We start from the raw sequence: 27,822 nt of genomic DNA, 5'->3' as shown, positions 1-27,822 counted from the left end.
ATTCAAGTAAATTTCTGCATGAAAACAAGAAAGCAGCAGCACACCATGTCACTGTTAGGCTTTATTGCGGGTTCTACCCAAGTTATACAGCTTTGTATTCCGATATCAAGATCAGGACTTTACAAACAGTTATTATCAGTCTACAAGTACAGCCAACGAAAGACCTAAAATCTACTTTACTACTCAACTACCTCGTTACATATGCACTTAAGGGTACTAAAAATGAAAACCAAGCAACAAAGAGAGAAAAAAACAGCATTACAAGAAACATTTATTACACATTTGAGTATCTACCATGTATTATTAGACTAAACCTTGTGTCAATTGTTACCAATACAAATAAAGGATTGTCCTTCAAAAAGTGCAGTTCCCCAAGATAAAATTCTAAGATGACCCCAGGAAGACGCTGAAAAGAACTTCCTGCTCATTTAAGTATTCTTATTGACGTTTATTTCTAGTAATCTTCAAACAGTCTACCAAGCAGTGTGCATATAGGTTACATGTGAGCAAACTATTTCTTGACACATCTCTAGAAATGTTGGAGAATTTGCTATTCCACAGCCCGTTCCGTGTCGAGCGCTGTGAAAAAGGAAATGTTAATGCAACCCTCCATTTGCTATAACTGGCCAAATTTTGTGACCACAATAAAATAAAATCAATTTCAATCATGGCACGTTACAGAAATCGTATTTTTAAATCCCACCACTACGGCGGTTAGGATTTTATTAAGCAAAGACAAACATGGAAGCCTCACCCTACACTGCATAGACTTTCTTAGAATTTCTTCATGGTGGAAGTTTAGATTTAAACTCTCGTTCATCTGTTTCTTGTGCTGGTTTTACTAAAGCTTTTCGGGTTTATAATGACATGACAGCAATACTCACAGTTTGTTAAGTCAATTGCCTTAGCACATTGTTCAACAGTAGGAACCATTTAAAAGACATGGGTATATTTGCTCACAGGATAAATCAGAAAACAAATGACACTTTCAGTACAAAAGTAGAATGTCAGGCCAAGTCGTTTTTTTTTTGTCTACCTTTACCTGACTATAAAAACGGGGATTGTACATTGCTCATGAATATCCTCAAAACATCCATTTTGCAAGTGACATTTGAAGCATATACATTGTCCAGCTTTTACAAAAGAACAAATCCCTTTCTTTCCCCACTCCCCCATTATTTGGCATGACAGTGAAATATCAAAATGTCTTAGCATGACAGTTCTGTCTAACACCAAACAGCTGCACATACATAAAATGAAATTAAGAGGAAAAAGTGAGATAAAAGGAAGAGAAAGAAAATAAACAAATAATTAAAAGTGGAAATGGCTCTTCCCTGCGCTTTCAGAAGTCACAAGAATATGGAAACTTAGCACGGCTGCCAAAACAGCAAGGAAGAACTTATTCAGAACCATCGTTAAAGCTCAGCGCCAACTTCATACAATAACTAACACATACAAACATGGAACTCCAAAGCACACCGATTTCGAGCATTCCACATCGAGGGAGTAAATAAAAGTCACGGCAATCGAATCGCCCTCGAGACAGACCGCATTAGTTGCCTATACGAGAGGAGAATACTAGGGCTCCTGATGCGCAGGAATGGAGTGGACCACTCGAGCACGCAGGCATGAACACGCACAAACAAACGCTGTCTCACACTATAGCCAATGCACATGAAGAATAAAAGATAAACAAAAGGCAAAGTTCTCTAACCAAGACATCCAGTTTTCCAAAGCTACACTCTGCCTCGGAACAAAAATACAGTACAAGCTTTCAGTTCATTATATACACCAAGTGCAATTCCAAAAGTTAATTTTCGGCTTTCGTTATGTATTTTCTCTCGGAAACAACCTAACAATCCGCTTAAAATTTGTCAAACAAAATATGATAAGCCAGGTCTGGAATTAAGTAAACAAATCCTTTGATTGAAGTTTATTTGGTAAAGCAGTTACTTAAAATGGTTCAATACTGGCACACAACCATAAAGTAATAGAGTAATACTCAGGGTTTTGTAATATGCTTTTGAGACATTAAATATGGATAACTTAACACACCAAGCAAGATCTACTCCTCAAATAAAATAAAATGGAGAAAAACAGCTTAAACAGATATTAAGGTCCATGGCTTAGCCTAATGCTGACATCTTTCTCTCCCGCTCGCTCTCGAAGCGTCTCATAATTTGTGCACCTAAAATATAGTACAATAAAAAGGTCTGTAAATCTATGCACATTATTTAAACTACCAGCGATAGATTACATTCACCTCTGATCCAGCCTTCCTTGGCCACAAGTACAGAGGCAAGCCATTTTCAATGACAAACCAGCTTTGAGGAAGGGGAAAAGGAAAAAAAAAACGAAAAAAAAAAAAAAACGGAACCAAAATAAAATGTAAATAAAATTGTAATGAGCAGCCAAACATTGATTTATTAATATTGTAAGGAACTTCAGATTAACACAACCAAACTGTACACATTACAATCATTTTCTATTTGTAAACAGTTAAAAGCCACTCGACTTGTTGCATCTTCGGACACAATTTGAATCAAGGCAATGAAATGTGGACGACTTCTGCACTGTTAAAATAACCAAACAAGATTTTCTTTAACACCAGCTCTGGCGATGAGGAAATTACCGAAACACATAAAACATGACTTCAGACGGAGAAAAAGCGTTTCTGTAGGCCGAGTCACTGGCTACAGTATGCATAGTTACAGATTTCTGCTTTTTCTTACGACATATTTGACAGTTACTTGGACAGTCACAAAGGGAAAACATGGAGCCACTCGGTGGGAAAAGGGAAGGAGGACTAGATAGTGATTCAGCAAACCATATCCACTCATTTAAAAAAAGACAGCATATTTGAAAAGCAGTATGTAGAATGTCTCCAGCTTAAAGCAGTTATTTGGCAGAGAAAAACTTACAGAGCTATAAGTAGTTTCAGTGCTAAAAGTTGGATTTTCCTACAAGGAGTTTCTATGGGGGAAACTGGCTAAATTTCCTGAGAACCATGCTGGTTATTTAGCAGACAAGAGGAATAGATAAAATAACCAATGACATGGCCAAACACTGATCAGTATTCCCAGAGATAGAAAGCTTCGTCTTCATCCTCAAGATTTTTTTTGTTGAAAACTTTTTTCTCACTTTTATTCTTTTTTTGGTATTTTTCTTTATTTTATAATTTTTATATTTTTCATTCTTTATGTATTTTTGTAATTTTTCCATTTAAAATAAAGTAAGAATGACCATACTTTCCCCCTCAAAAAGTTTTGTAAACAAGAGGGCACAATGTGACGCCTCCAAATCAAAATTGAAAGCCTATTTTGAAAGTGCTGTTCCCCCTGGCTTGCAGGTTGGGTTTGCAAGTCACAGCTGTGGCTACAGTTTTTTACACTGCAGAGCTAAATTCTTTAGTTTTAAAACAGAATCGGTGCAATACTTATTTCTGTAATATCATCATCAAATAATCCTAAATCAGCATCTATATCTTGATCTCCAACTCCACAATACCACAATAGGGTAGGCATACATCAAGGCATAGTAGAGCGCACACTTTAAGAACATCCTTGAGTAAACAACTACACTGGAACTGTCAGCTCCCTCCATATTGCAGATTATACTGAGAAAGACCACATTCAGTGCAAAGTTAAAAAAAGCTCAAACTCCAACATTGTCAGCAAACAAAATGCAAATAATAAAACGAAAAGAATTGGAATTCAAATAAACATGATGAATAAACAGATGAGCTCAACTGAAGCTTTTTTTCTGTACGAAGAGCACTACCTGGAAGTGTAAATACATCCTTTCACATTATAGAATTGGCCTGCATGATTCAAGTATTCAAACTGATATGTTTTGGGCTAAAACAAAGTGGACATATGTGCAGAAAAAATGTAACTTGTTTCCACAGGGTGACCCCGCATTGGTTTTTTTTCCTTTTGTAAGTGAAGAAAAGTCTAACTAGTGCCATTTGATTTTTTCATATATAATATATATATATGGTCATATGATTATGATTAACTTACTCCACATTGAGGTCACGGGTTTGTATGGTTTTTTTGTTGGGTTTTTTTGTCAGAAGGTGAAAGATGCACTACATGGACTCCCCACCTCCTGTCAGGTGGTCAACAGAAAGAAAGGAGCCGATGGGGGAGGGACTGTTGATTCTCCCGCCCTCACCGCCACTGGGGCTGCCCCACAGGCTCTTGGAGTAATTGGGAACACCCCAGAGAGACGAAGCATGCAGGTCTCCACTGCCGGCTCCCGACAGCCCGCTGCCGTTCCACTGATTCAGGTCGGAGCGGTTCGGGAAGGGGTGTGAACCCTCAATGGATCCCATCCGGTTCTGAGAAGAGCCCAGCGTCTGCCAGCTGGGAGAAGCGGTCATTGACTGACCTTGTGCAAAGAAACGATTAATTTCCTCTTCACTAGCAAATTCTGCAAGAATAGTAGTGTTCCCTAAAACACACCTGAGGAGGAAGAAGAGCACAGAGCCTTCGTCAGTATAGCGCCTCATTGTCATATACATCTGGGTTTCTCAAAAGCTGCTTTGCATAGGGGTTGTCATATTGGGAATATTACTGATAACTCAAAATTTTAGTTCAATACAAAAATGATTTTATTTAAATCCAATCAGACTGGTGTTTTACATTCAATGCTTTCACAAATACTGTGAAGCAATTTAGTAACCCGTTACAAGAAAGCGGAGAAGCTTCTGCTAATAAAAACAGATGGCTTTTCCTTTTTATTGTACAATTTGTAGCTTTTACCCGCATTCTAAAAAGAACATATGCACTTACATGTGCAGTGACTTTTGGGCTTTGGCCGCCTCCTCCTTAGAGCTGTAACAGACGACAGCATTGCCATGGGGAAGGTTCAGATGGAATGTGATCAGTGGACCGTGCTGCATGCACAGAGTTCGCAAGGTGGAGCCATCAATCTGTAAAACAAAGTTGTTACCCAGGAAGCTGATCTAAAAATGACTCCCTCAACATGAGCCAGCAGAGTCCACACCATGAAACTTCTCTTACCTGAGGTGTAAGGTTTTTGAGTACAAGCCAATTAGTTCTCCCTGAGCTGCTGTCACCCCAGCTGGAACCTGTGAGGAATGATCACTGTAAGTCTCTCTCTTTAAACTCGACTATTAATAAAAGGACTGCAGGGAGTGTAATTCAAATGTGACCAACCAGAGGTGAATCTGGATTCAGAGCTGCCCCAGCCTGCCAGTCTCAGAGAGCTGTTGTCCCAAGACGAGGGCTGCTTCTGGCCAGTGAGGCCAGGTGGGGGCCGGGACGGAGCAGAGATACCTTTCGAGGGGAGAGGAACCTTCCACAGCTCATGAGCCAAAGAGGTGTTGGTGACTGGAGACCATTTGGAGTCACTGTTTCTGGCTGCAGAGAGAAACAGACACAGATAAATCTTGGGTACAGCTTCATAATTTGTCATTTCCTGTAGCTCAGTGGTTAGAGTATGGCTCTAGCAATGACAAAGGTCATGGGTTCGATCCCAGGAATTGCACATACTCGGATACAAATGTATGTATAGTATAATGCAATGCAAGTCGTTTTGGATAAAAGCGTCTTCCAAATGCGTTAATGTAAATACTGTTTTGAACACAAGGATGCAAACATCTCCACGTAGATTTTCACATTCCTGATAGTTTCCCACTGACCTGAAGTGCTTTGTGCTGTACTGCTGAGGGAACTATTGTGGTTGGAGGCACGAATGGATGTCCAGGCACTATTTGAAGGCAGCGTGGTGTTAAGTGATGAGGATGGCCCTAGAATAATAAATGAATGATATTGCGTCAACCAAAACTCTAATACACACATTTCATGCACAAATAAAATTCATATCAGTAAATGATACACGTTTGGTAAACGCTCACCATTGTTCCTGTCCCTGAGGTGATCAACATCCCGGACTGTATTAATGGAGAGATTATTAATCACACTGCCAGGAGTGACAAATGGGTCAGTTTCAGGATCGATGTTTGGATATCCTTTCCAGGGCTCACCAGGACGAAACTCTGCCAATCAAACATAACCTCATGAGATTGGTTTCATTTTACGATTTCTATGGAGATTTTGTTTCAAATTTGACTGAAACAGGTGGGTCATCTATGAAAGCATGAAGAGGGATTGTATACAAACCTGGTGGCCAGTTGACATGGGTGGAACCATGAGGTGATTTGGCACGGATGGGCCAGCCATCTCCCACAGAGCCAGGAGGACTGATGGGAGCATTACTGGCATTCATGAAGTCATATGGACTTAAGTGCGAGTCTTCAAGCCTCAGGCCAGATGTTATAGCACCTACAGCATGATCACAACCATTAGATGTTTACAAAAGTCCACTGTGGAAATGAAAAAGGGAACACAAAGTAAAACCCACCAGTTTTGCTGGGGTTTTGATCAAGTGGCGAGTTAACGGAAATGTCCATGGCAGTCCACTTCTTCAGACGGGACTGTGGCTCTTTAAAACCAACACTACTAATGTCAAGGTTGCTTACATTCAAGTTTGAGTTCAAGCCTAGAGGAAGAAACCAAAGTTCGATTTAAAAACAATGATCTCTATTTTATGAGACAGTACACAGTGAATTTCAAAAGCCTGAGAACACACACAAAAAATCTAATTTTTGTTGTACAAAACGTTATTTCAATTCTGACCTTTAAAGGGATAGTTCACCCAAAAATGAAAATTCTGTCTTGAATTACTCAACCTCAAGTGGTTCCAAACCTGTATAAATGTCTTTGCTTTGTTAAACACACAAAACAAAAGACAAAATGTTAGAAACTGATATTTCTAAGGGACCACTGACTATTATAGCAGAAGAAATTAAAATGGTATTCAAATGTGCCCCAGAACTGTTTGTGCTCCTAAAATCTTTATTACTAAAATCTCTAATTTTGTGTTCAACCGAACAGAAAACAATGTATAAAATATTTTTTTCTACTATGGTAGTCAATGATGCCCAAAAATCTCAGTTGTTAACATTCGTCCAAATATCTGTCTCAGTGTTCCACCAAACAAAGAAATGTATACAGGTTTGGAATAACTAGAGTAAGTAAATCATGACAGAATTTTCATTTTTGGGTGAACTATCCCTTTAAGTAATCCACTGCATGTCTTGCCAGAAAATGCATGTAATTTCTCAATCATCCCAGAATTAGTAGCAGCAAATAAATAAGATCGGGGCAGCATACACACAAAAAACTGTCAAGCAGCTGAAACAATAAACAGAAGCACCATATGCAAGCCAAACATTAGATCAGAAGGGTCTGAACTCAAAAGGTCTGAGACATGGTTTTCCTTTCCCCCAAACGTAAAATGCATGGCGAAATTTGCAAAGCACAACAAAACAGACTGTATTCACCTCTTGCTGGCAGGGAGCTGCTGTCAGGACAGAAGTTCTTTCCTACCCGAGGGTTCACGGAAGAGCCTGGCACCATGTGGCCATTGCTCAGGAGGCTATGACTTTGACTAATGCCAGCTGGCTGACAGCCTGACATGTCAGAGGCAAACATCGTGTTGGGCTTGGCAGCTTGGTGCAACATTGAGTCATTCTGCCCTACGTGAAGATGGGGAGGACACCCACCTAAAGGGAAATTACTGAAAGAGCTCAGGGAACTTTGTTCTTTCTGCAGGTCAGAGGCATTGGGGGACATGAAGTTCTCCATGTACTTGAGGCCAGGCTGGTGCATTGAGGGAGGCTGGGGAGAGTTCTGCTGCTTCATCAGGGATGGATCGAGATGACGGGGAGGCTGGATCATCTGTTGGGATGGGCCCAGACCACGACCCTGCACATCACAAATGAAAAACGACACGTCAAACGAGGCAGGGTTAACAGAAAGCAGGACAGAGAGTGAAGACAAGATCACAAACCTGCTGTTCCTGTTGCTGTCGGCTGTTAACAGGCATGGCCCTCTGGCTTTGCACTTTTTGCTGCAGGAGAAGACGCTGGACAAGGAAAAACAAAGAGCCGTGAGTGTGGCACAGACTTTGGCTAAATCTCACATTAATCTTACTACAGTGCACTTGAACGGTGAGATCAATACCTGTAACTGATTAATCTGAGAGAGCTGAGAGAGCTGGTTAAGCTGGGACAACTGGTTTAGCATTGCCACCTGCTGTGGGCCGAACAGAGGGTTCAGACCTCCATTATTGGGAGAGTACTTCAACAGGGGTGGCGGGACCTGATAAAACAGAACACATTTAAAAATACATTTTAAAAAAACTGTTTAGGTACATCACAAAAAATACTTTTGTCCAATTAAACATTTAAATGATTAAATATACATCCAGCTTCCTACATACCTGAGAGGGATGTAGTGGAGGAGGCACTTGGTTACGGAGATTGGGCTGAGCAGAGTTCAGAGGTTGTGCTGGAGGCTGCTGGGCATTCCGGCCTTGTGCTGCTGCATTACCGACACCGTACATGTTTACATTCTGTGGGAAGACACAAATACGTTACACACAAACCACCCTGCGGTCCCCACTCCGTTGACAGCTTCAGCACACAGGGAGCGGCATGCACTAACTCACCTGCCTAACAGAGGCAGAGTTTGGATGGTGAGGCCCTGGCAAGCTGCACTGGTTTGGTTGCGCACTATTTGTAGGGGAATAGCTCATATTCTGCATGGAAGTGATCTGTGAGTTTTGGGGCTCCTCTGCTACAGTGTTATCATATAAGGGCAGTGAAAGCTGAAGCACAACCAAAGGCCAAGCAGAGAGAAGAGCAGGGCGCAGAGCACAACAGCAGTGAGGTAGAGGAAACACCAGGCCACCAGAGAAAGACACAGCAACAGCCAGAGAAAAGGAGAGAGAAAGGTGATGTTAGCATCCTCTTTGGTATCTTTACGTAACTGGCGAGTTTTCTTCTATTGATATTAGTGAGGGAAGGAATAGGAAGTAATAAGAAAAAGAAAAATAGGCTAAGAGGGAAAAGGCTACTATCCAAGATTTATTTTTTATGTTAGCTATCCCTAAAATGAGACTATCTACCCTTTCATCAATATTTATATATAACTAAGTACAAAATTAGTACGTCAAGCATATTTATATATGCTTATATAATATATATTTATAAGCATACATATTTACTAAACGACAGTAATCACATGTTAAAAGCATACAAGCTAACCGACTATGATCTAAAAGCCACAAAACAACAATCTTAATTTTGTTTTTTCAATTCTCTTCCCATAGAGGGTGCTAAAGTACCCAGCAAGCCAAAGTAACAATGACAAGAGTTTTCAAAGTGAGCACTCGAATTCTGCTGGAGACTAGAGAACAACTGACCTTATCCATATAGGGATTGCGGTCCATGGGTGAGTCTTTGTGGATCTGGTGGCGTAAGGCAGGATTTTTTCCATACTCTCCCATGTTAAGAACATGACTGTCAACATCCATGCGCTTGTCTGTCATTCCTGCAGAAGATGGGTATCATTAAATGCAATGGAACAGCATTAAAAAATGTTAACACAGAAACAACATGTGAACTTGACATACCTCCAGGCATATCCATCTTATTGCCCTTCAGGGAATCTTCAGAGGAATCTCTCTGCAAAATGACATGCAAGTGTCATCGTACAAACTAATAGCCATCTTATACATAAAAGATTTGCAATCGCCTAATATTATTAACAGGTTTCTGGGAAAAATGCAGTGATGCTTACAGGATACATGTTGTTGAACTGTTTCACAAACTGATTCATCCATGGAGAATCATCCTGCTTGTTGGGTCCTTTATTCATCTGTGAAGAACAATTTGTCAACTTGAGCACATTTTGAAACAACTATGTCGCTTCTATTAGGCTGCTCAGCTCTGTAAGTCATTTTACCTTTGGAGGCATCTTCTTGTAGGACCAGTTTCCAGTTTGGTTAATTTCCTGTGATGGATTGTTGTTCCACACGCCTATCTTTACTTCCTCTTCCTCCTCCCAGTTGGAGTGCCCTGTCATGGACATCTCATCTCCACACCAGTTGTCTTGCATAGGTTTGGATCCTACAGACAAAATACAAAAATATTGTACAACCTTTCCACTGAAGACAAAAGAATGCAACATGGTTCCATTTAAGTAAAATAATTTACTGTTTATTTAAGTTTATAATTTTAAGAGCTTTTAGGACATGTGCCATACCAGACTTGTGCTGTGACTGTTGTCCTACAGCAGCATTGCCCCAGCCACTGCCTCCTGAGTTTTCCCGTCCTGGCTCTTCCCAGCTGGAGCTTTTATCAACAGACTTTCCCCAGGCTGAAGTGCCATTGTCCACAGTGACAGGTGGACCAGCAGGCTCACCCCAGGTAGAGGACTCCATTTTTTGTGGCACACCATATGTCTCTCCCCACCCTGTGACCAGACAAAATATAACTAAGATCAAAGACAATTAAAGCAAAATGCTATTGCTCACGATACTGTGAGTGTTTAACAGCAACAAACTAATCCAACATGCAATGAGAGAAATGGATATTACTTTTACACATTGTAGACCGTGTACAATAAGAACAAACACATCAGAATTCCAATATATTAGAGCTACATGGTAAATAAAAACCATTGCATACAAATACTTGCTAAAAACAACGTGTGCTATTGTGTTAAACTTTCAAGCTTATGAAGAAAATTTAGATTTACAAGAAAAGTTCCACAGCTCTTGCAAAGTTTCCAATGGCCTAAATCTGACCCTTACATAAACATGCTTATGTAAGGTTTGTTTACTCGAAAGTCCTACTGATGGATCGGCTTCCATTGAACCACTGAGGTTTTTGCACTTTCACCATCCAGCATATGCCCTAAATACTTCCTTCAAAAATAGCCCTGTTCATGTGTGCCCTCCTGCTCAAGTTCCTGCCACATGACTACACCATCAGCTCAAACGTAACCCAAGCCTATTTATCCCCCTGAGCACCGCTCATCCACAGCCAAGTGAAGTGGAAAACATTTGCAGATACACTTTTTAATATATACTTCATGTTTAGCAAATAATTTCTCAAGGACAGAAATTGGATAGTCTTAGTGGCATTTCTACAAATGTATAATAAATTCTCTGTACAAATGCACAATGCATAAGCAATTACTTGTAAGTTCAGATCTTTCAGTGCAACTGGTATTAGAGGAAAGTAGAGGGAGGGGGGAAAGCACATCCAGAGAAATTCCAAAGGGATGACTGCATGGCTAAAGATAAATACAAGGGGTGAGTAATAATTGCCAAGGCACAGCAAAAAAACAAGGAAGACACCCACCTGAGCTGCAGTTCTTTTCTTTTGGCGCCATGGAGCTTTGGGCTTGTGGGGGCTGTGAAACTGCCACACCATCCTGCTCTCCGGCAGTGTTCTTGTTCCACATGTTTACATTGCTGTAATTGGTTTTTTTGGGATCTCCCCATGCTGAAGTACCATCATCAATCTCCATTCTACGCCTAATGGATTCAGGAGATGGGTCTTCCCATCCAGTGGATTCTTCTTCTTTAGAGGCAGCAGGCATTGGTCCTCCCAGCCATCCTGTAGGCTTGTTTTGACCAGGGGCTCCGGTCTGAGAGACGTTCCCACTCCTGAATTTTGCCATGCTGGAATCTTGGGATTTGCCCCACTCTGAAGAGTTGTTCGGTTTTGCAGTGTCACCCCAAGTAGAGTTGGAGTGGGTTGCTTTCATTGGCTCGCACCAGGTTTGGTTTTGATGGATGGTCTTGGTTGGTTCACCCCATCCTGTGGTTGGACCACTCTGGTCAGGAGTGTTCGTGCCTCCGCTGCCACCTCCCCAGGTGTTGCTCGTTCTGCAGCGCCCAGGCTCGCTCCAGCCCGATCCAGAGCGATCGCTGTCACTGTCCCAGCCACCGGAACCAGATTTCTGGGGCTCTTCCCAATGGCTTCCTTTTGGGCCTTCTCCACCCCATCCCTCTCCAGCTGAGGGACCACCCCATCCTTGCTTCGCTTTCTGTGTGTTATTCCAGGAGGACTTTTCATCCTTGCCGCTGTTCCATGAGGAACTGTTCTTGTTCATTGTAACAGAAGCGTCCTCCCAACCACTTTGCCCAACAGGGCCTTTGGTTTCTCCCCAGCCTGTTGAAGGTTTTGAAGGTTCGGTCCACCCGGACACAGAAGACTCTCTACTGTTGGTGCTGGGTCCATCTCCCCAACCCCCTGAGTTAGACTTCTGAGGTGGAGCGCCGCCCCAGCCCATCTGCCCATTTCCTTGCTTTTTATCAGAGGTGGTTACGTCCCAGGCAGTGTTCTGGCGGACTGGGGTTTGTCCCCATCCCGTGTTGGACAGGACCCTGGGGTCCATGTCGATTTTAGTGAGATCTGCATGTATCGTCCCTGGTTGGTTATTCCTTCTGCGGTTGCTGCTGCACTGTCCATCCTTATCACTACAATCTCCTGAGCTCTCTCCACTTCCTTCACTGCCTGTTGATTTGTTCCATGTGCTGCCTTGTGATGGCTGACCGGAGCTCCTAATACCGAGAGCATCATCTTCCAAGGACTTCCATCCATTTGTTCCCTTCCTGCCCCCATTCGTGCCCTCATTGGAATGCTGACTGTTGCTGGGCAAAGTGTTCCACTCCCCATTTGAGACCTTAGTGCCAGTGTTTGAAGAGGATGAGGAAGAGGAAGAAGAGGAGGAGGAGGCATTCCCCCAAGGGCGAGGGATCCCAGCTGGGCCCACACCGTTGCCAGCTCCCCAAGACATATTTTGTGAGGTAGTGGACGCTGAGTCCCAACCTCCTCCGCGACTGCCCATCCCAGTATTATTATTATGCTTTAAAGCAGCAGCACTCACAGAGGAACCATTAGCTCCAGACTGCATTAGAGTTGCATTCACAGTGTCAACCACAGCTTGGCCTTTAGGAATGGGACATTTGTCTCCAGAGTAATTAGTGCCGGGTGGAATTCCCCATCCTGTACCATAAGACCCGCTATTAATTCCCTCACTGTTGCCATGTTGAGAAATGGAAGTGCCATTAGAGACTGAAGAAATAGGGAGCTGAGGAGAGCTCCCTGTGTTCACAGGCCAGGCTCGGTGCCCTGGGGGCTGTTCATTCAACTGTATTGAACCTGTAGAGTTTGGTAAACTAGAGGTCATCGTGTTAGTAGTGTTATTTGGTCCGTTAAATTCAGTGTTAAGGTTTTGAGGCTGTCCACTTGTAACCTTGCTTGTACCATTGACTTCAGCTTCAGACATATTTTCTTGCAGGCATCCTCGGGACATCTTAGAGTTGATACTCTGCATGCTGGGTGTTTGACCTATGGTGCTTTGTTGAGTGTTGGTGCCACCATTCCCATTCCCAACAGGCCCATGGGGGTTGGGCCCAGTGTTCTGAAGAACGGGCCAGGCACCATGGTTGGCATTTGGGTTCAAAGTGCTTGGATTTAAATCTACATTGGTTGAGGAACCTTGGGTACCCCACGCGTTAATTTTGCCATGGCTGCTTTCTACCAGCTTGCTGCTGGGGCCTTCCACAGAGCCTTGACATGTGCTTAGCATCGAGCCATTGGATACACCCCAAGGCCCCTTAACACTCCCATTACCCACATTATTGCTGCAATTTGCAACCATGAAATGAGAACCTTGACTGCTTCCTTGTCTATTGCCATTGTTGTCACCGCCAGTGTTTCCAGATGCCATCATACTAAGATTTTTCTCAGACCCAGAGCTGGAGGCCGAGTCAGCATCCATACATTCTGAGGCTAACTCTGGGTCACTACCAGTGATGGAGGGCCAGGGTCCCTTATCTACAATGACCTTTCCCCAGTTGCTGTTCGAGTCACTGCAAGGTGAACTAGAGCTCCATGGCGAATTTTCATACTGAGATTCCAGTCCAGTATGTTCTAAACCTGTAGGCGTAAATAAAAGGTCAAATCAGTTCTGAAAGCAAGCAGACAAAACTATTTGTTAAAATGAGAATAAATAGATTTTTGTTTAACAAAACAAGACAAAGTAAAAAGATAAAAGAGACAACTAGGTAAAGCAAAAATCATGGCACAATAGATTCCAAGACGTGTCAGTTTTTATGTTACAGCTTTGCATTTAATGAGCCTGAAAAATAAAACTATAAAAGCGTAACATTGAAGATTTGTAAACAATTCAAGAAAAAGTCTCCCTAAGTCCTTTGAATTTTTTTTTTAATTAACCTTTATATCCAATGAAGAAAATCCAAGCCAACACAGTGCACAGCAAAAACTTTTCTGGACAATGCACTGAAAACTGTAACATTTGAAATAATTGATCTATTTATGGATAACTTAACAATGGCTAACTGCCCATAGACCCCAACTACGTCCTGCTGAGAGGTGTCTGACTCAAGCCAGACTGAAACATTAATAGAGCTGCCACCATTTTGTAGCAGCAGCATGATCGCGCTGCATGCCAAGAGATCGAGGGGATGACAGACAGTCACTTAGCAGTAACACTGAGACTGAAGTGTCTCTGCAAGTTTGTTCATTTTGCATGGATGCGGCCAATATGGTGGCATTTACCTATAATGCCAACGCAACTGCTCGGTTCCTTAAAATAACCTTTTCTACTAGCCCACTCTTGTTTGCAAGATGGCTGCCAAGCTTCCTGAAGCGCTGTTTTTTTGCAAAGTCTGAAATTTTCTCCAGCTGTGTAACCAGCATATAGAAGGCAAAAAAACAGACAGCTTCACTAAACAGTTTGCTTAACGTGATAAAACAGGAGACTCTGTTTAAGGTCACTGATGTGGGTTAAATAAAATTACGTTTTTATGTCATACACCATCTTAATAAAAACGTACCACTCATGGTAACCGGCACAATGTTCTGGGTTACATTATGCAAATTAATTCTGAAAAGTTAGCAATGTGAACCAGTTGGCAGCACAACTGGTTTGGCCTCACATAACACAGGAAAACTGAGGTTTGGAAAGAAAAAAATGGGCAAGTCAGGGCACCTATGCCAAGATCTTATGACATTATTCTTACAAGGAGTGCCAAAGCAAATGGCTATTTTTAGATCCACACAAAATTACACTTTCAGCACTTGGGCAATACTGTCTATACTGCAGACTACAGTATTGAAGTATTTATCACAGAGATCATAAGGACACCTTGTAAGTTACATAAATACTGAATACTGAAAAGCCCAGTATTTCTGGATTTTATACACATGCTACACAAAACCGTAAACAACAGAAAAGAAAATGTGTCACCTGTTTGGTTAGGGGAGTGGCTGACAGAATCCCGAATGGGAGCCATGCCTATAAAACAAAGAGCAACATCATAAAACACTAACAGAAAACACATGGAAGCTAAACAGATGTGCTTATTGGCTTAAGCCAATTTTAATTCCACACACACGAGAAACCACATTTTAAAAATTAAAATCGTATTCGGCAAAGAAATCTACATTTATTCAATTAAATTAAAATTTATTTGTGCAGTGCTTTTACATATTGATATTATAATCAATTGCAATGTATTATAAAAAAATATTTTAAAGTTCCAGTAATTTTGCAGTGCACTGGTACCTGAGAGGAGGCTTTGGGCGCAGTGTAGGACAGGCCTCTCAGTCGTAAGCTCCCCTGGCTGGCTTGAGGTGAGCTGCACTTGAGTTCCCAGGGTGGCAGCAATGACCGTGAGGGGTTGCCCACACTTCAACAGCTGTTTCTGTTTGTGCTGACAGAGATGCGGCGGAACTTCACAGAGCGGGTACCGAGGCAGGGCTTGGGGCTGGCCGCTGGCTTGGGCCCTCTTGGCATTGCTGATGGCGCAGGTTACAGTGGAGATGCTGCTGTTCTAATTGGCAGACTGAGGCTGGCTGAAACTGGACTTGATATGTTCTGGCACTGAAATAAAAATAAGAAAATTCAAACTATATTAATTTCCTATAGTTTATCTTTTAATCACACCACTTTGCTATAAAACCAATTTAACAAAAATCATTCTCAGCACAATCATGATAGCAAATGAAGTCAAGTAATCAAATCAAACAAAGCTGTATCAACAGCAAAGAAAAGGAGTCATATTGAGAGCTGTAATAAAAACATTCTTTAGGTTAGGTTTACGTGAAGAAGCTAAATGTAAAACCAACAATTAAAAAGGTCATCTTCGCAAACTCCATCCTTAATTGGGACTGGAATCATTTGACAATTGACCTCATTTTAAATAAATGACAGAACTCAACATGTCACCTTTATAGTCTGCAAGTAAAACATAGAACTCCCCCCTTTATATTTATACATACTAATTCAAGGTATTCAGGTTTCTTATAAACCATTTTATTAACAAAAAAATTTAGCCTCAAAAGTTGCACATAAATTTACCTCCAGTGATTAAAGAAACATGGTATAACATTCAGCCTTCCACCAATGTATTGCACTGTTCTTGTTGTGTTTTATCAGTTTCTTTTATTATTTCAAGTTATCACAACTATTGACAATAGGTCGTAAAATTGTGTATCAGAGTCCATGTAATCATCTTAAAGCATCATCATTTCCAACTGCAAGTCTTGTTACACAATGTTAATTAGAATTCGAAATGTAAAAATTTCGATGTGAGCTACATTTATGACTTTTAAAAGAAATATCCAGACAAATTACTTAATCTAGCTCGATGTTCTGCACGGACAAACAGCTGAATTTCTTCAATCAAGACAATGAATTAACTAATTAATCTCTATAATAATAAAATATAATTATCGTTCATGGCAGGTTTTAAAGAGCCATCTATTATGAATATACCTTTAAAATGAAGAAAGCCAACTACAGGCAAAGACAGCATCTTAAGAGTAAACATACACAATTGCTTTAATATCTATGTACTGTAGGGATTTAACAATGCATTAATGTTGATCAATGCAACTAAATGACTAAAAATATGATGCATCACATTGTCAGGTAAAAAAAAAAAAGAGCAATATTCATGTAAAATTTAACAGGCAATTTCAGTTTGACACTTGTTTGCATCTACTACACATTTCCAAATTGTACTTTAAATTCACTTGTATCATCTTCATATACACTGGATTACAATGCTACAACAAAACAGTACTAGCAGCAGTCAAAAATAAAACCGACAAAGAAACTTTGATACTTTCATCAACCCCTATGACAATAACCCCCAATCGCATAAACTTTGGTCCAAAACTACAAAAAAAGCAAGATACATGTATAAAATTCTACACCTGCGATAGCCCTTTAACTACGCAAGGAGAACACTGCAAAACTTTGTTAAAGTCCGGGTAAAGAGAATTCTGAGAATTGTTTCTAAACACATTATAGATGTTAGAAATGTATTGCTGAAACATTACAAAGACTCAGAAGTATGAAGTACTGAATTGTGGAGATAAACCGTTTAACAGTTTTAACCAATTCTCTATTCAGGATTTCTTGGGGGGGCTAAATCGGGGGATCGATGACACAATGGAGCGTGCGAGCATGCAAGGCCCCTCCCCATCACTAGAGTATGGAAGCATATTGGTAGCAATCATCAAATTGAAATGCAATTTGCAAAATGGCAATGCAGTATGTAAAATGACAATGCATTTATGTCTTTAAATATACATTTAAAATAACATATGTGCAACATTAGGTAGGTGCAAAATGAAAATGAAAATTCAATAACACAATTGACATTTGTAGGTTCCTACACTACTTTTAATATTTATTTTGAATGCATATTTTAACGCTCTTTAAGTTGCAAAATTAAATACATTAACATTCACGGGTTGAACATTTTGGATTGCATTTTCATTACACAGCGCGCCGAGTGTTGCAAAATTCAATGTGGACTTGAAAATGCATTTCGAGCTGGCCACGCCCCCTCCCCGATACAGCGTCATTGTGTGAAGGCGGAGCCAGGTGTACGTGCGTTAATGTGAGGCTGCAGACAGAGCTGATAAAAGCATTAAATCGCATGCACACGGATTAGAGCACAAAGACAGAAATGGCTTAAGTGTTTCTCAAGATTATTAGGTGTCTGTAGATGATAGAACTAGTAGCTACATTGTTAGAACATCTCGCAGAAAATTCTCTGCCTTATTAGGTGGTGAGCTCGCTATGCTGAATGTCTCATGTAGACTTTCTCATACGCGTGCAGACGCATTTTCATAATGAACACATTCAGTATTTTAAGTGTTGTTTCGTCACAATATCTTCACACAATCATTCAGAAATGTTCGTTTTGTGAGACTAAACACGACCCATCCATGTGGAAAAACCCAAATACACATGTCTGTACTGTGGTACTTTCGTGCTTGAGGCAGTGGGGAGAGATTATGCACAAATATACGTAAACATTGCCAAAGTGAAGATCTGCCCTTACGAAAATTAACCTTGGTTTCTAATTCATCCGGATGCTGCAGTTTGGGCTGTTTCCCCACTGCCACAGACATGTGTACTTGGGTTTTTCCACATGGATGGGTCGTGTTTGGGCTGTACAGTCTCACAAAACGAACAATTCTGAATGATTGTGTGAAGATATTGTGACTAAACAACACTCAAAATACTGAATGTGTGCATTATGAAAATGCGTCTGCACACGTATGAGAAAGTCTACATGAGACATTCAGCATAGCGAGCTCACCACCTAATAAGGCAGAGAATTTTCTGCGAGATGTTCTAACAATGTAGCTACTAGTTCTATCATCTACAGACACCTAATAATCTTGAGAAACACTTAAGCCATTTCTGTCTTTGTGCTCTAATTCGTGTGCATGCAATTTAATGCTTTTATCAGCTCTGTCTGCAGCCTCACATTAACGCACGTACACCGCACGGGCGTGGCCAGCTCGAAATGCATTTTCAAGTCCACATTGAATTTTGCAACACTCGGTGCGCTGTGTAATGAAAATGCAATCCAAAATGTTCGACCCGTGAATGTTAATGCATTTAGGGAAAATAACATTTGAATGATCATTTTGCAACAGTTTTGCTTGGCTATCTTAAACACATATACTCAATTTGGGGAATGCATTTTCATTTTAATTTTGCAACTTAAAGAGCGTTAAAATATGCATTCAAAATACATATTAAAAGTAGTGTAGGAACGGACAAATGTCAATTGTGTTATTGAATTTTCATTTTCATTTTGCACATATGTTATTTTAAATGTATATTTAAAGCCATAAATGCATTGCCATTTTACATACTGCATTGCCATTTTGCAAATTGCATTTCAATTTGATAATTGCTACCAATATGCTGCCATACTAGTGCGCCTAGCATCAGGTGTCTGCTCAATCACGACTCACGAGCTCAGGGTTGTAAGCTTTTCGCATCTTTTATTTAAACCGACAATGACATGGCACACACGCTTTCAGGCTCTCTCTCTGCCCAACTTAACAAATCTCACACCAAATAACAAACAAATGCTTATGTTGTTTAACAAACACTAGTTAAAATGCTTAGAAGCAAACGTGACCAATCTAAATCCGAAATAATTATATTGATTATATTATATTATAATTCAAATGAAATATCATTTTTTTATCTTTGGACAAGTAATTTTTGTACTCGGACAAGTGAATGTCAAATTTACTTGTCCGAAGGACAACCACATGACAATGCTTAATGTCAAGCCCTGCATGAGTGTCAACTCATAGACACGCAGAACAAGCAGATGACATATTTACATAGTAGAATTCCGCTTTTGTGATTCCTTCCATGTTTTCCCACATCTCGCAGATCATAGGGCTCTACATCATTGCACTCGATGCAGCCGGGAAAATTTTAATTGAAAAAACTTAATAAAAACGAAAATAAATAGTGGTGCGCCAGTACCTTACACACGAACAAGCACGACAGACGCACTTCACACAAACAGCGGCTCTGTCTAAATGGACCTGCCAAAGTGTATCGCACACATGCTACACTATTAATTTTATTCGTAGAACAGACAGATTTTTTGTTAGCATGTGCCATGCATGCCTGCTGTAATAATTTTGAAGCAAAGTCCTCTAAATATTACCTTACCTAAATAAACTTTGTTTAACTATTTTTTTCAGAACCTATAGTAAATGATGTATAGTCGTCATTCAGAATCACAATCTCTATTTGAATCCAAAGAATCGTGATTCTCAATTTATCCAGAATCATGCAGCTCTACATGTACTCAAAACACAGATAGCACAATTAATTTTATCTTTCATATAACAGCTGCAAAGAGACAACATTTCCAAGAATGTGACAACACAAGGGACCAGAAGAGTTTTAAAAAGCTCAACGTCTACCTTCAGGTAACAGCTTTCATTTCCTCTCCTCTCTACCAAAGCTCTACAAACACCTTCAGCTTTATTTCTTCTCTTCACATTTCATGTGGAAAAAAGTGGCGAGTCATGGTGTCATTTTACTGTTTGAGAAAAAACCCTGCCAGCTCTTGCAACTGCCTGTGCGGGGCCCCAAGAGTGACTTCATCTCTGGGCTCTGTGAGGGGGCTTTTTTCACTTTTCTTTCAAGTCTACGTCAGTATTTGAATTGTTTTAGACGAGTTCGGTGGAAACAGTGGTGTAAAATAATACTGAAACCATACAACAGCTCTGTGTTTTCTTAGGGGTAGCTTCCTGTTCAAACAGCTTCGACTTGCTTGTTGTGGAATGACAACTGTCAGGAAGTCAGGTGGTCACGTTGCAACAAGTTGACTACCCTGCAGATCTTTTGCACTGCAAGAACCAAAGGAGCATTCAATGACAAGCCTGCATGACTGTAAAATCCGAAAGTATGAATGCTTTCAGTTATTGTTTTGACAGTCTATCAACAAACATCTTTCTATAGTGCATTCCTCAAAGTCGAACGCAAAAACAACATGCAAAATGTAAACAAACATTGTGCCTGAGCAAATATTTCTCAAATGCAGTGAACAAAAACGTTCAAAAAACTTCCACAAGAACCAAATAATCAGGCCTGCAATTTGTCTTGAAATGTCAAGCATGCATGAACAGGTCTCGACTTGAAATGACTTTCCATATTTGGTGTCAGAAATCTGTAACTATTACAGCCTACAGGACAGGCTAGTCTCTGAACAGTGAAGTCTCTGAAGTTATGCTTTTGGCACATTCAAGCGCTTTTTCCAGCTCAGATGAGTTAATGCAGACCATATCTGCCAACGGCTCTTCCTCCCGAGCAGACATCTGTATAGTGCACACACATTGCTAAGCAACAGCGAGGTGATTTAGTCAACAAACTAAAGCTTCGTCGCAGAGCACAGACGCTACAAATCATTTCTTGAAGGTTTTCCATTTTATGACCCCAAGGTTTTGCTAAAACTTAAAACTATTTTAAAAATGCAGACAGATACATAATTCAAAACATCATATGGGGACTTTAACGGATTGTTCTTTTTGGATTAAGTGAAATTGTTAAATAAACATAAACTGTAATTGTACGTTATCAAGTCACGTAAAAGGGAGCAACATATTACTGAGCACGGAGCAGTCAATAAAGCCAAGAGGTTATTGCTTAATTTACTCAGTATCACACTGAAGATACAAGGACATCTGGGCCAACAGATAAGTTAAAAAGTCACCCAGGGTAACCAGGGAGTGGTGGAGATGCATCCTGAAAACATGATTCTTGTATTTTTGCCATGTTTATCTCTGAACATCAGCGTTCTGTGATTCTTTATACATGCTATCAAATAAATGCTTTGACTTAAGTTATTTTTTTACAGTTTGAACACAAAAAGCACTGTCAATCAACAAAACCACAAAAATGCAAACATTAGATGCAGACAACCCAGTTGCATTTGGCAGACTGAACTGAGTGCTAGTCCTGCTGTTGGCTTTAGCCCTAAGCTACTGCGAGAGCGAAGACAAGGTCAAGAGATAAAGACCGAAGCTATCAGCCTTTCCACATCACTCAGTGGAAAAACGCTACACCCACTGACAAGTTTCTATGATATGCCACAGAGACTGCATAAAAGGCAAGGTATGGTAACTTATGATAAGACACCTTTGCTTTTGTTTCTCAATTAAAAATAAACATTAAAACGACACTTAATTTCTGAACATGGCACATTAACCCATACCAAGGCAAAGCACTCTGATACAAAATACATGTAACTACCAAGACCAAAGAAAATGTTTTGTTGACAATTTATCCTTGTAGACAAACAACAATTCCTACCTTTACACCAGCACCCTCTTCCTTACAGTCATTCCACTGTGCTATACACTGTCTTCCATCCACACTCCATCAAAGATTTCCCTGAAAATGAAAGGATCAAACATAAGACACAATATCTTGGCTTCATTTTATCAAGTTTAACAGTCACCCACAGCTACATCTTCAAATATATGATGCAGTTACAGTAACGCATTTAGTAAAAGGGAGAAAGCTTCTTGTAATCTCATTAACAGATTAAACTTGGAAATTACTCCTCTATAAGGAGCCAAAAACTTCTGTGGATCAACCAGCAGATGCTTTTCACTGACTATGAAATATGATCTACACACTGAACCCAGTCATTGACTTGTAATTCTAAGCAAAATATACAACACTTATGTAGTAGGTCAGTTCTCTCACTGAAATTAACCACCAATTTAGCAGGAAAGCTTCTATAAGATACTAGATTGTGTTCACAATTTTTACATTAACAGGATTTAAATGCTACTTATTAGGGATGGGCATTTTTGATCGTATTTCATTTCGAGCACTGGACAGGTTTGAAAAACGAGTACTCGATTAATTGGGGGCATGGCAGTAGAGGGGGCTGGGCGTGTCCCCCATACCATGGTGACAATGAAAAGATTTTAATTACAACACTGATACGAAAATTTATTTTAAGAATGAGTAAATAATTGACATTGTTAGATTATTAAAAATTCACTATCTATGTTTTTGAAAATAAAGTAAACATTTAAAAGAAATATCAACGTGAGATGAAACGTCATCTCTGCCCTGTCACATTTCTGTCTGTCAGTGTCTGATGGTAAAGTCTCTTATGCTTTTCTGACATGTCTATCTGATAGTAGTGGTCTCACCTGACATTTTGTCCAAATATACTGGTGCGGAGCAGGGTGAGCGTTTTTAATCCATTCTTATGAACTTCAGCGCACGTTCACGTGGCGCTTGCGGAGAAGAGCCCCACGTGATAGCCACATTATCAACACAGGTGTTATCGTCGCAAATATCCCGATGTCGATAACAATAGACAGATAATTGATAATAATGGAAAATACGCTTCATGACATTAACATGCGACGTTGGCTTTAGCGTGAACGTTAATGTTCATATGCACATGTAGTCAGTAACAGTGACAGAATTTTGGAAACGCGGTTTTGTTCGGTCAGTTGAATGTGCTGCTGTTTTCTGCCGGTAGCTGCACAGATAGACCAAGAGAAAGACGAGCTGCGATTTTAAAGGCGATTATCGATAAAAAAATTAAATAGATCGCCCAGCCCTAGCACCTCTCTCACATGACAGTGTACAAATTAAAAGGTGGTGGTGTTTTCAATATGCGTTCCTCGGTGTACTTGCCTTAAATGTCAAGTCACAGATGTTATTGACAGAGAAGACGGCTGATCGAGTTTATCATGACTTAACGGAAGGTTAATAGAGTTTTCCACACACCTTTCTCCATGTGCGAGCTCTCGCCCTCCCTAAATGTTGCAATACAATTCAAAATCTTGTTTACATGTACATGAAATATATTCTTAACAAAATTTCTGTGCAAGTGCACAGCTAGGGTTGCCAGATTCGCGTAACAAATCCAGTCCAAGGCTATTCAACACGACCCAAAAACTAGTTCAAATGACCTCACACAGCCCAAATATCAACATCTGATGAACAACATTATTCCTCTTTTAACCCGCGGGAAAGAAACAACCGCGAGAACCGTTTAAAAACGAATTAAAGTAAACTAAATGCATCATAAGCTGAAGATAGTTGTTTACCTTAGAAATTATTCTTTCTATTTTTATTTATGTTTGTTATTTATATTTTTGTATTATATTGCATTCTGAATGTAATATGGCAATGGAATGTACTAAATGGGTTTAGTTTTCACAGATATGAATGTAGGCAATTTCAGCAATAAAATGTTTATTTTTCTAAAAAGGAAACAAATTAGTTGTTCATTTTAAGAAACCTGTCTTATTTTCTCTTGTATGTTTATTTAGTATTGATCTTTTATTGTGCTTGCGTGCGCGCATCTGAGCCCTGCTTTTGACACACAGACACAGGGCAGCGCTAACAGAGACAGCGCGATCAGATAAAATGTTAATGTCATTCATTTTTATGTAAACAAACGCATATATAAACACAATGGCGATATATTGCATCACCAAAAACTACCGATGTCAAGTTTGGTAAAAATTGACTATCCCGACAGGCTTACCAGGGGGTAAAGTCACCCTCAAGATAGCTTGACACTAGGGATGGGCACGAGTACTCGATTACTCGAGTACTCGAACGCGATGATTGATTGTGAAAACGATTATCGTTTGGGTCTATAAATACATTTTTTTAATTCTTTTTTTTCTTTCTGATGGAGTGAAGCGAGCATTCCTCTTCTCCGCGAGCGCCACGTGAACGTGCGCTGAAGTTCATAAGAATGGATTAAAAACGCTCACCCTGCTCTGCACCAGTATATTTGGACAAAATGTCAGGTGAGACCACTACTATCAGATAGACATGTCAGACGAGCATAAGAGACTTTACCATCAGACACTGACAGACAGAAATGTGACAGGGCAGAGATGACGTTTCATCTCACGCTGATATTTCTTTTAAATGTTTACTTTATTAAAAATTCACTATCAATGTTTTTGAAAATAATCTAACAGTGTCGATTTAATTATTTACTCAATCTTATAGTTTTATTAACATACATTTTCGTATCAGTGTTGTAATTAAAATCTTTTCATTGTCACCATGGTATGGGGGACACGCCCCGCCCCCAATTAATCGAGTACTCGTTTTTCAAACCTGTCCAGTACTCGAAATGAAATATGATCAAAAATGCCCATCCCTACTTGATACAGCCCTGCCCATCCCCCAGGAACAACCTCTTCTCCTTAAAGTGTTTAACCAGATGGCCATCTCAACAACAGAAGCCTCCCATACACAAACACACAAAGACCGAGGCATCTGTTTATGAAGCACCAACAATATATCCAGCTGAAAAGATGACCAGTCGCAATCATACCAGCACAGTATTATTTATACATTATTATTTCTCAAGGTTGAATAAAAAAACGCATCAACTCGTTTGAACACTGTCAATCATTAAAACCTTAGATGAGGCTTTTCTCAAGACAAATTAAGAGGCCATTTATCTATATGAATGCGTCTCATCACATCAAACTCTGAATGCAAAAGTGTTATGGTCTAGTAAGTCCCTGGCATTGTAAGGCGTGGACGTGGTTATGACTATGCAGGCCAATGTTCATTTCCCTGATAAGGAAAAACTCAGACTGTCTATGATTAACTTAGCAATCCAGTTAAGCAATATGTGAATGCTTCTTAGCACCGCAACAAAACAAAAACAAATCAAACTGAAAGCATTCTTGACTTTCTGATCAGTAATTGTTATCTGTTACAACAAACAAGCTCAGCCAGATATAAACAGTGAAAGCAATGGCTTATGACTCATGCCTACAATATGGCAGTCTTACAAAAATCAACACATTGTTTTTGTTGAACATTTTAAAACGGCAGAGCTTTGTCAGCACTGTGAGACCCTTTAATTCAAGGGGAGCTGCATTTGCTTACACCAGCAGCAGCTGCTTTGTTAGTGTCAACCCAGCACAGGCATGAATAGGAAAAGTCCAGATGGACACAAGCTTCAGAAAATCAAGTGCACAATCCACACACCTGAAAATGAAAACAGGGAGGTAACAATACTACTACTGACCTGTGTTGCTTCTCTTCAAATGTCTTTGGTGGCAATAGCATCCAATTCTCTAGATTGAAAGAAACAAAAAAGACAACTTTGACTAAATATTAAAATGCATCATGTATGTTCTCTACAATGTGAAGTATGTTGACAAAACATACAAAAAGATGCACATTACATAGATGCAAGAAGGCAACTTTTACACCAAGTTGGCAAAGGACAGAAACATATGAATACATATAAACATCCTTCCATTACATTACTGAAGAAACAGTATCTGGGTAGTTGACAAATAAACTGTATGTGTCCTATGGTGTGACAGCAAAAAAACCTAGAAAACAAACCTTTAATAATACAATTTATATTATTAATAATACAAAAAGAATAAGAGATTTTTCTTTAAAGCTAGTTTTTCTAATTGTCACACCGTAGGACACATGTACGGTTTATTTGTCAACTACCCGTCTACAGAAGTTATGCATGTGTCAAATACTTGAGTTGATTCTACACACCAACATGGTATCACAGGCCACAGCACAAAATAAAACCACAACCATCTCATTAAGCTTTCCTCATGGTTGCATACTGGGAAATGAGAAAAAGATGCATAGACATACATCTTGTTCATGCATACAATGCTTGTAATTGTGATTTACATTTTAAGTATGTCGGTCCAGCTAAATGAACCAGGCAGCATTCCATTTAGTTTCCCATAATTTTAACAAACTGAGAAAAAACACACGATTCATACTTTTATTAGCAGCGATATTAAATTCATATACAATGTGAAGACTGGTTATGGGCAAAAAGCAGGGTCACCTCCCCCCACCACTGCCTTCAGTTGCTAACTTACTGCTGCTAACGGGGCAAACCAGCAACCTTGACCTGCCCTTAAAACATTACACCGACATGAATGCATCTTTCTAAACAACTTTAACTAGCGAAAGCCTTTGAGTCCTTTGTATTCGTCGTTTGCTTCTTTCCGAGTGTCGGAAATATTTTTCTCCCCATTTTCTCTGTCGAGTCTGTCCTAGCTACAGTGACTGCGCAACGTTACTTTAAAACTAAACAGAAAACAACCATGCACGCGATTGTTCAAGCCGTCAGGGATGTTTAGTTGGTAAAATGGCAAAGTTCAACTTTGTTGTTTTCCAACAATTGCATTCTCTGTTAATGAAAGCATCTGTTCCGATGTGCGCAATTCAGCAGCCGAGCTAACGTTAAGTTAAGAGTGCTAACAACCCAGCTGGCTAGTAAAACCTCTCTCCCCTTACCTGATTTACGAATTAAACACTTTGTTACAGCGTACTTTATCGAACTAAACACATAGTCGCATTTTAAGTGACTTTACTATCTTACAAAGCGCGGTCTTGTTAGCTAACTATCCGAAAAACGAGTTGCAGGACGTCGAATCAAACATCCAAATTACACCAAGGAAGAACGCTTCGTTAACATATGCAAAACTCCACATACATCAGATGAAATATAAGATGTAACGTTACGTTCATGACGTCGGCCTTTCTGTTTCAAAACATAATGGTTTAGTAACAGTAGCTATACGTTTTATGAAACCAAATGCAATGTCACTCCGATGCCATTATGTGAATGCAGATCAACGTTCAAGAAATTCACCACATAAAAAAATCATTTCACTTTTTCTCCTTATACAAACAGTAAATGTCGTTCTACTGTTATAAATGCGAATAACCAGCATGCGCAAGAAAGCAATCCAGAAACATTCAACCATTTATCTCTAGTGCTGAGCTCAGCTTAGATATCGCAGATAAGCTGATGAATACATTTATATCGCTCGAAATCAAACAAAACACGGAGGAAATAGCAAAACTCACCTCTCGTAGTTTAAAGTGCAGTAGAGATGAAATGAAAGCAAATTGTAAGGCTATAGAAATTCAACACATTTGCAGAGTCGAGGAGGGGAAATATTTGTCCTGCTCAATCGCCATTTTCTTCTCTCGCATTCATCCCGTAACTGCAGGAAGAGCTCAGACGCCGCTCACAGAGCACTTCCTCCAAACC

At 40.0% G+C, this 27,822-nt stretch overlaps 1 protein-coding gene across 2 annotated transcripts; it reads right to left on the bottom strand.

Moving 5' to 3' along the window:
• Window positions 1–48: 48 nt before the first annotated feature.
• On the bottom strand, window positions 49–27,822 carry LOC130561062 (trinucleotide repeat-containing gene 6A protein-like). Of its 2 annotated transcripts, XM_057345170.1 has the most exons (24): window positions 27,636–27,822; window positions 25,804–25,852; window positions 22,074–22,154; window positions 15,483–15,800; window positions 15,165–15,212; window positions 11,243–13,831; window positions 10,140–10,349; window positions 9,840–10,003; window positions 9,675–9,752; window positions 9,508–9,559; window positions 9,298–9,425; window positions 8,542–8,700; window positions 8,314–8,445; window positions 8,055–8,192; window positions 7,882–7,956; window positions 7,373–7,796; window positions 6,391–6,528; window positions 6,150–6,311; window positions 5,885–6,025; window positions 5,669–5,776; window positions 5,184–5,387; window positions 5,028–5,095; window positions 4,797–4,936; window positions 49–4,466 (listed from the first exon to the last, which is right to left on the bottom strand). In XM_057345170.1, the coding sequence occupies exons 5-24, from the start codon at window positions 15,208–15,210 to the stop codon at window positions 4,091–4,093; spliced, it is 5,532 nt and encodes a 1,843-aa protein (XP_057201153.1). In that variant the 5' UTR covers window positions 15,211–15,212; window positions 15,483–15,800; window positions 22,074–22,154; window positions 25,804–25,852; window positions 27,636–27,822; the 3' UTR covers window positions 49–4,090. The 2 variants fall into 2 exon arrangements, with proteins under 2 accessions (XP_057201153.1, XP_057201154.1); XM_057345171.1 differs by lacking the exon at window positions 8,542–8,700 and having other exon boundaries at window positions 27,636–27,820.

Source organism: Triplophysa rosa, linkage group LG11 (genome assembly GCF_024868665.1).
Source record: "Triplophysa rosa linkage group LG11, Trosa_1v2, whole genome shotgun sequence".
Lineage (NCBI taxonomy): Eukaryota > Metazoa > Chordata > Actinopteri > Cypriniformes > Nemacheilidae > Triplophysa > Triplophysa rosa.
Note: the sequence above shows the minus strand (reverse complement) of the source record. Positions and strands in the feature narration are given on the sequence as shown.

Coding starts and splice junctions, on each gene's coding strand:
- LOC130561062 (XM_057345170.1), bottom strand. CDS start 15,210: ATGGCTCCCATTCGGGATTCTGTCAGCCACTCCCCTAACCAAACAG. Junction 8,701..9,297: donor GCAATCCCTATATGGATAAG/GTCAGTTGTTCT, acceptor GTTGTGCTTCAG/CTTTCACTGCCCTTATATGA. Junction 4,937..5,027: donor TCAAAAACCTTACACCTCAG/GTAAGAGAAGTT, acceptor TTTGTTTTACAG/ATTGATGGCTCCACCTTGCG.